General features: G+C 45.0%; 1 protein-coding gene across 1 annotated transcript; it reads right to left on the bottom strand.

Moving 5' to 3' along the window:
• Nucleotides 1-590: 590 nt before the first annotated feature.
• On the bottom strand, nucleotides 591-7,731 carry LOC135257443 (tribbles homolog 1-like). The gene is made up of 3 exons (XM_064340180.1): nucleotides 6,841-7,731; nucleotides 5,493-5,785; nucleotides 591-2,724 (listed from the first exon to the last, which is right to left on the bottom strand). The coding sequence occupies exons 1-3, from the start codon at nucleotides 7,126-7,128 to the stop codon at nucleotides 2,262-2,264; spliced, it is 1,044 nt and encodes a 347-aa protein (XP_064196250.1). The 5' UTR covers nucleotides 7,129-7,731; the 3' UTR covers nucleotides 591-2,261.
• Nucleotides 7,732-9,254: the final 1,523 nt, after the last annotated feature.

The raw sequence follows: 9,254 nt of genomic DNA, 5'->3' as shown, positions 1-9,254 counted from the left end.
GTAATTCATGCTGTCCTCTGTCGAAACTGACGAGAGAGACGCCTGATGAAGAAATGTCTCTGCTTATCACTCAGTGTTGACACTCGTTTGAACCAAGGAATGTAATTCATTACTTTCATCGCTTCCAACTTTCCTAATTCTCATTTCAAAACCGCGCCGTTGGCGTAGAAACCACACGTATTGCGAGACTGAATCTGAAATGCATCTTAGAAGTTCTTCTGAGGACAAAAAGGAAATATTAATCTTTTAATACGCTGTGAATCGCATAACATGAATTCACCGTTGGCTCATTTTTCAAAGAGAATAATGTAATTTGGTTTTTCATAACATGATAAGTATCTATATTAATCTGTAGTGAATTTCTTTTTGTGCACTTATTTTTGCTCCAAAGTTCTCATCACAGTCGTGGCAGGATTGCACTGTACAGAATGCACAGTCTGCCCCATATTGTACTTAAACACAATGGCCTTCTATACCATTTCAGAATGTATGTGACCTATACTAGTCAAGAACGTGGGTGTGAAGCATAGATACACTCCAGATCATGCATATCGCTTTCCATTAAAATGATATTGTCAATGAAAAGAAAATGAAAAAAAATTACTTTATTCATTTTGACCATATACTGTTTGAAAAAATGTACATATTTACACTTAGTGTTTTACAATGTGACGTTCCACTTTTCTCATACTTGCCAAGCACTGTGTCACATAAAGCAGGTCTGGGGGTGAATGTGGAAGCTGCAGTGCAAGGAGAGCTGTGCGCCCCCGGATGTGCTGTACGCTACGTACGTGTGGTGTGCAAAGGCGAGACACGAGAGCCACCATCTCTGCCCATGGGGGCCATAATGCCAAAGCTATGGGAAACAGGAAACAGTCTGGGAGGTGGGAGGTGGAGTAGGGGGATACAATAGATCATCGTTGCTATTATAAGAAACCCATATGAAAACCATACGATCATGGCATTCAAAGTCGTTTGTGCCATTATGAAAGCGTAACATATATTTTCATGGCAAAATATAAAATCCAAAATAGAAGGAATACCTTTTCATACACATTAAATAAGTGCATATGTTAGAGACAATACACGTACATTTTGCCATTTTCCGCTTTCATGTATATTTCATGTAGCCTAATAACTAACTGTACAACATATTCTGCAATATCTGTACAAAATGGCATTAATGAAAGTGGGATAACTTTCTAATACATGCATTACATTCTGGTATATATTAACAAACTATTCCGTAAAATTTGGATTTTATATTATGCCCAAAACATTTTGAAACAGGATTACTGCGCACAAAGAAACAGTCTAGCACCGACCTCCCAGATTTAATTTTCAGTTTTTCAAAGTCAACAAAAAGACACCTGACTGTGCACACAAGCGGAAATGAGAAATAAATAAGAGGAAGAGTGACAAAAAATAGGTCCTTGTGGGGCTTCGGGTAACATGGAGCGCGGTAGTTGGTTGGCGGGTAGGTGCTGCAAAGATGAGTTTTGTCAGCGATCAGCCCTCTCTGTCTCCGTTACTGGCCTGGTCTCTGCCGAGACTGGAACTGGGGGCTTGGCTGCCCTGTGAACCGAAGCCACTTGATACTTCATAGGTCAGGGGCTTGAAATGACAGACGGCACCGCTGCTCTCCACAGGCATTCTGGGCCACCGCTAGAAACTGAAGACCGTTTCGTCTGAGTAAATAGGACAGCCATTCGCCTGGGTGGTCCTGATATAGGACAGCTTGTGTGCGTGGGTGCGTGTGCTCTCTTTCTCTTTCTCATTCCCTCCATCTCCTTCTGCCTCCAAGTGGGATGGGCCCCGATGGCCTTCAGACGCCGGCCGGAGCCTCTGTCCCACCATACAGCGCTCGGTGGTCTCAAACGGGCGTGGCTTTGCTCCTTCCTCCCTCTTCGCTTTGCTGTGCTTCATATCCAGGAGACTGTGGTCTTGAGGTTCTCTGAGGTTTGCTACCACTTTAGCAAGTCCTGGCTACCTTGTGCACCCGAGTGCATTTTGGAAGCGGATGTTGCGCTTTGTGAAATCCCTGTAAAATACGTGGAGAAATGTTCACGTCCTGCCCAAACCTGTCAATAAACTGGACCTTAAGTTAACCACAAAATAAGCTGGACAGCTTCGAAAATCGTCTCGCAGCTGCGCAGTGTCCACGCTTGACAGTATGGTACTTATGAGACAGAACTTTAAAGTACATGATAAAAAAAACAGCACTGAAACTTTCGATCCACGCTGATGAGGTTGGGTCTTTTTCAGCAGAACAGAGATTCATTATTCTCCAGACAGAATGTGGGCACAGTTTGGTCGGTGGCACCAGCTTCCTGCTCTCCGCTTCCCCTTTCCTGTGCATGGTGAAACCAGGGGTGGATGAGTATCTCTGCAGCCGTCAGCCTCTCCCACGGCTCCTTCCGTAGCAGGCTGCGGATCAGGCACCTGGCCTTGGGGGAGAGGGCGTCCGGCAGGCAGAACTGGCCCCGGCGGATCTTGGAGAAGAGCGCGCTGGGGTCCGAGTCGTGGAAAGGGTAGCGGCCCACCAGCAGGGTGTAGAGCATGACCCCCAGGCTCCACACGTCCGCCTGCTTCCCCGAGTAGGAGCCGGAGCTGTTGAGGATCTCGGGGCTGACGTAGGCAGGGCAACCGTGCTTATCCGACATGGAGTCGCTGTCCCCCTCCAGCACGTGACAATCCTCCAGACTTTCCAGCTTCAGCTGTGTCCTTAGAAAAAGACAGAACAAGTTCCATTATAATTAGTTGAAAATAATTAAAGAAATATATCATTATCATTATTTGCTAATGATATATAGCAGCAGTTACAGTAATAGGATGTCTTTCTGAATCCCATGCATTTTACACAGCCGTAGATGACCAGCTTTCCTTCTCTCTCCATATGGCTGCAGTGAGTCAAGCAAACAGATTTTTCTATACAGTATCCAATGAATATACCCCTTTTTCACCTCCTACTCCAGGCCCTGGTACTCTCTTGTCCGGACTATTGCAATTCTCTTCTTACCGGTCTCCCTGTTTGCACCACTAAACCCCTGCAGCTAATTTAGAATGCTGAACTTGTCTCCAAGCAAGTTCATGCCCCACCCCTCCTCATCTCACTTCGCCGATGCCTTGTTACAGCTCACACCAAGTTTAAAACCTTGGTGCTAACCTTTAGGGCAGTGAAGGGAACAACTCCACCATGCTACACTAAATCTTAAAAATCTGTCCCTAGCCAGATCTCTCCATTCTGCAACCTGGAGGTGACTAGCTCTCCCCTGCCTGCCTGGTCACTTCTCCACAGTTAAGACACCGGTTTGCACTGGCCCTACAGTAGGAGAACAAACTTCCTGGAGTCAGGACAGCAGAATTATCTTCCAGCGCAGACTGTAGACCCACCATTTCAGACACATCTTGGTTCCCCGCCCATTACGACCCCATACATGTCTCCTTCTGTATACATTCAGGTTATACCATTTTATAGTTTCAGGTTACATCTTTATGGTTTTATGTGTCTCTGCTAACAGATTATTATGGATGTAGTCCTTCCAAAGGCTTGCTATGGATTTGGTACATTGGTTCTTGTTAGCATTACTTGCACTACAGCTGCAGTAATGTCGCACCACCACTAGCTGGTCCGGGAATGCAGCTAATCAGGTGACTGCACTGTCAGTCATACACTGAGAGCCACTCTGGATTAGGGGGCCGGCTAAATGAACGCACTGTAATGTAATACACTATTATCTATATAATTTCGCGCTCGCCGTTTCAGCAGCCGTGTAACGCGAGCGAGCCCCCCGTCCTTCCCCCCTGAACCCCCCGTCTTTCCCTGTCAGACCATAATTCACGGCAGGGCCCCCCGTTAGGTTATCAATTTCCAAACCCCGTTCCTGCGAGCAGAGATAGGGGTGGAAACTATGAGCCAGGCAGACGGGAAGGGTGTCGTCTCCTTTCGCTCCACACACTGCACCTGTGTCCCCGGCACACTGCGCCCGCCCGGCCTGTGCTTAATTGCCACATTAGTGACGCATGACGTTATCAGCCTTTGCCACACACACATTTCAAAATTAGCATGGCAGCTTGCAATATTGAATTTCAACAGCCCGAGCCCGCTGCCGCACTGTGCTCTGAGCAGCAGGAGCCCCTCCGCGGAATTCAGGTAGAGGCTAATGCACTGTTATTTCGAAATTAGCACTTACTGAGAATGAGTACTGAGAATGAATGGCCACTGGCCCACATACACGGGCCAGAGGTTAAAGCCTATCATTATTTCATAAGAAAGTCCACATTGTGAAAACAGGAAGGCAATTTGTTTAAATTCATATATATATATATATATATATATATATATATAATTTGCATATGGTCCAAATGTATGGGTCTCCACTGTGATGTGATGCTGTTGCAAGGAAAATGGTAAGGGTTAGCACTTTTTCCAGACATTTATCAGATCCCCAGCTCAAGTTTTCCGTGATTACATCACAAACAGAGGAGGTGAAGGCGGGCTTTCTGGGTCGAGCCAGCAGCGAGGGCTTTTTGGCGGTAGGGTGACATATCAACGTGAGCTTATCTCGGGGCTGAGGGAACAAAGTCTCTGGGCTTTATGGTCTTGCGCCGTTGTCACTTCCCTGCTTAGCATGCACAGGAGTGAGTCATGAGACTGCAGCTGCACCGGCGAGAGAGAGAGAGAGGGAGTGCAGCTCCTCACCTCTCTCGCTCCCGGCTGCTCCACTCCATTCATTCCAAAAGCACACTCTCTCCCTTATCAGCAGCTTTCCTCTTAATGGCCACATTTCAAAACAGAGGCCAAGATCAGAATGGAAAAAAGGATGTTATGTAAGCAGAACACAGGTAAACTGCTCAGGGCTTTATCACTGGTAGAATTACAACAAAAATTAAGCATTACAAAGATTCCTCACAACTGATGAATTTGATCTTTGCCATAAGATATAAGCAATGACCTAACTGTGTGAAGAAAACACATATTAATGAATCAGAGAACTGTGCATGGACACCTTTCTTCTGTTCTTTTGGCCTACAAGGTGACATGTTACAGAAGAGAAACACTGTGTAGATATGGGAGGATCACAACCAGTTTTAATGAGCGTCCCAGGTGTCCAGCCACCCACAGGCATGGCAAAGGTCTCCAGTCTGAGGGGTAACCCACCCCTGAGCCACCCTACATCTACATCTTTCATTCATTTATTCACTTACTCATTTGTTTACATCTCAGGACAACTACAGATATGCAACCCAGGCCAGTGCTTAACTTGATTAGTAATGTCTGTGGAAGTACTGACAGGCCAGTGCTTCATTTAATTAGTAATGTCTGTGGAAGGGGTGTACAATGTTCTTAGCTTGCTTTTCTCCTGACCCACCTTATGTTCTCACTCATGGTACCTCACCCACAGTTTGGAAGAACCAGTGCACTAACCCTACAGTTGCACCATGAAATGGATCATGTTTTAAAAGGCAGGCACAAGAGGATATTCCCTTACCTCTTCTCATCAGAAAAGACAAACTTCCTGAGTTTGAGGTCACCCAGGACGATGTCCATCTGGTGGCAGTGGGCCACGGCAGATGCCACCTGATAGAAGAGCCGGGATGCCAGCTCCTCGTCCAGCTTCTTGCAACTCTTCATGAACATGTGCATGTCACCATAGTCCTTTTCCAGGAAGACGTAAGCCTTCCGATCCCCCAGGACAATGTCTTTGATGTGAGAGATGTTCCTGTGTGCTGGGAGAATGCTGTGAGCCCTGATCTTCTCCTGGTAGTGGACCATGTCAAACACCTTTGGAATAAATGATAGAATTGGGAAATTCATGTGTATATGCAATCTTACACCAGAAATATTTAGGCTTGCAAATATTAGCAAAACTTTAATGCCGGAGTTGGAAAGGACTGGATCTAGTGAGTTAATTTGCTTGAAAAGTAATTATTTTCAACACAATGACAATGTAGCTGACCCAAATGAAACAAATGTTTCCTGATGTGAATAAAGTTGATTCAACTTCAGCGCATACAATTTTATACATGCACCGGAGCTAAATAGGCTATGCAATTCATGGCTGCAACAAAAAGGCTTCTAAAACAACATCCATTGTTCCAAAAAAATATTGTAACATAGCAACACCACACTGCAGAGATTATTATTTTCTCATTTTTGGGAAGGTGGGGTTATTTTACGTGAAGGCCGGCAATAGTGTATCCATTTATGTTCTTCCAGTACAAACGCCCAAAGGTAATTTCAGACAAATTCAAATTCCATACACGCTTGTTTCCTGGTGTACCTTGGCATATCATATTTCCGTTTAGCGTCAATTACCCGACTGACTGTTACGCAAATTATTCTCGCTTATCCAGAGAGGGATCATTTAAGGTCGTGAATTTAACTGGACGTCATTGCTACGGGCACAGGGGGGAGAGGTGCATTTATCTCAATGAGCAACACATTAACAAGATGCATGCCCAGGAGACTCTACAATTTGTGATTTGATTATGTATCGGGATTAGAATCGTTACTGTACGAAGTAGTACGCTAGTAGACGCACCACATTATTAGGGTTTCCTATTTCATCATGTACATCAACGGGATTTAAATATCCGACGCTTTAAAGGTGAAACACATTGAAGCCATATGTTCGCCGAATCGCAGATGACTTTGACATCAGTCATCTGGAACCATTTTAAACTTGCGACATTGTAAAACTGACTAACCAATTTGAATAACACGAAATGTGCATACAGTACATTCGTAAAATAGCTAAACCCCTGTGCACGTTTGAGAAATAATAATTTTAATGATAAATATTAGTTGAGCGTCATAGTTAGAAGTCTGCAGCTTACCTTGCACACAGACTCCTCTCCGGTATGTACATTTAAAGCACTATGAACTCCATCCCTGTCCGCGATTGGTATCAGCAGGAATTGGCCGATGCGGGACGGACCTTGGTGAGTTGGGGTGCCGCTCAAGGGAGCCGCCCACACCGGCGACCCGGGTGAGCTACTGAGGTAACCGGCATCACTCGAAGACTCGCTCAACCTCGGACACTTCGACACCGGCTCGTCGGAGTCAATTCTTTTGTTTCTCCCATTGCGTACAAATGTCACCGGACTGGTCCACTGCACGTTCATATTAACGTGCACCAGTTTATAAACAAAATGCTATTAATAAACGCAGTGCATGCAGTCGCTTAACATAAAACTGCTGGAAATTTACTCCCCTCAGATGGGAATGAATTAGTCCCAGTCCTTGCAAAACTCTGCCGTATTCCCCGATACCCTAATGCCAACAAAAATATTACCGCGGTCTATTTTTTGCAAAATATCCTTAACAAAATTTTAATTACATTTGTTCTACTGCTGAATTTAATGCTTCTTCGTTTAAGTTGTTCAAAGTATCTTACGGTCGCTACCTCCCGAAATGAGCAGAATCGCTGCACTTCGTTTCGATAGAGGCAGGAGGTATGCGCGAGCGCCGTACGTGAGGATTTCCACAGAGCTCTAGTGACCTCGGCAGTTGAGTAGTTGTCTAAAACTATGATGCTATTTCCACAGCGCTCGTCTGAAGCACGGCACAACTGGAACTCCGCCCGGTCCTGCCTCTACGATGACACACTACATGAAACCGGCCTCAGCGGTTGTGCAATCCGCAAACATCTCCCTCACCATCGCACGGAGCCCAAGTGACGTACGGTGCATTCAGACTGCAGGTGAAATGCGGGCAGGTTGTCTGTGCACTCAGAATCAGCGGAGAAACACGCTGCTAAAACAAGATACAAAGATAACGTACAGACAGACCAATGTATAATTTGTGTAAGCTTTCAAAATGGCTCGGGTTGTCAGTGCATGCAGGCTTTGTGTAACACAGGACTTTAATTCCTCCCAAATAAAGCTTTCCATCATTGTTCATTGCATAGTTTTGCAGCATAATGATACAAAACAATATGTACCAGCATCAGATACAATACACAATTCAGCAGTATATTAATATATTATCATATTTAATCTGAACCAACATATTTAATAATTTAATCCTTCACAAATTCCCTCTTTGTGAAGCGTTTCAATCTACATTCAGCTTCTTAACCATCAAGTGAACAGTGCAGGGCTGTAACTACAGCAACTATAACCTTATTATGTCCAATGGTGTGATGTGGAGCAACAATTGTTCACATTACATTCAAGCTGCCTGGCTCTGAAAAAAGGAATTTAACCTAAAGGCAGGGTGTCTACACAAGCAGTTTATTTTTCTGGTTGGCTAATGCCTGCAATCACAGGCCACAGTTCTGTGAAACATGCAAACATCATCATATCCCCTTTCAGCAAGGGAATTTTCACCTCTCAGAATTCAATGTTATGTCACAATGGTTAAACCATTGCAACTGTTCTAATATGTGCAACTAATCCTTTAGGCAAGGGGCCTGAGATACAGTTTCAGGAATGGCTTACAAGGTCGCACTCATATGAGGCTCCATGTGGAGCATTATTGGTGGGGAGAGGGGAGGGGGTGCTGGAGACCCAGATGTCCCTGCAAAGCAATCACACAATGTGCCATCCTCCCACCTCCAGTATCTCCTGTCCTTGTCTGAACCCGCATCTCACCCTGAAGGGATTAGACACAAGACATCCCTTTAACAAAATCTGAAAGCCTAATCTAAATGTAATTCAGAAAGCATAAATGCCCCGAAACAAATTGTTCTCGGAGATTTCCATCGGCACATCACAAAAAAACACGCTTCTGCAGACCAGGCGGCTGTATTAGGTGACGTTGTTGACAGGAGCGATAACATTCCGTCCTTACTGGAAACACACAATAAAGGCAAAACACATGGGCCAGCCTGAAGGAATATTAAAGGCTCCATTTCCAGAGACATGCCGACATCAGTGCAATGTGAGATTACATGGCAGCTTAACCCGGTCAGCTTGCATTCTGTCTCCCTGTTCCTTCCAACTCTGGCATGTGCATTATGACATAGGCACATGGAATGGGAGTACTGCGTGTGCAGTAATAAGATTAGGGGCCTTGGGAGGCAGTAGAAATGGAACATTCTGACCCGGAACTGTAGGGGCAGCTCAACAATTATAGACCGACACCGGCACACTGTCTCGCGTTGGAAGTTCTTATAAAACATGCTGCTAATTATCCCAGCAAATTGGAATGAATTAGTCATGCCCCCATTAGCAGGAGCGAACATGTTAGTACGCTGAAAACAGCCTTCTGGAAACGTAGCCTGAAATGGGCTGATGTAATTAAAGAT

This window comes from Anguilla rostrata, chromosome 1, assembly GCF_018555375.3.
Source record: "Anguilla rostrata isolate EN2019 chromosome 1, ASM1855537v3, whole genome shotgun sequence".
Taxonomy (NCBI): domain Eukaryota; kingdom Metazoa; phylum Chordata; class Actinopteri; order Anguilliformes; family Anguillidae; genus Anguilla; species Anguilla rostrata.
The sequence above is the reverse complement of the archived record's forward strand: the minus strand, read 5'-3'. Positions and strand labels throughout refer to the sequence as shown.

What these genes read in the sequence shown, in the direction of transcription:
- LOC135257443 (XM_064340180.1), bottom strand. Translation starts at nt 7,128, where the DNA reads ATGAACGTGCAGTGGACCAGTCCGGTGACATTTGTACGCAATGGGAGA. An exon ending in GAGAGGAGTCTGTGTGCAAG is followed by an intron (nt 5,786 to 6,840) that starts GTAAGCTGCAGA and finishes TTTATTCCAAAG; the next exon opens with GTGTTTGACATGGTCCACTA. An exon ending in GTCTTTTCTGATGAGAAGAG is followed by an intron (nt 2,725 to 5,492) that starts GTAAGGGAATAT and finishes TCTTTTTCTAAG; the next exon opens with GACACAGCTGAAGCTGGAAA.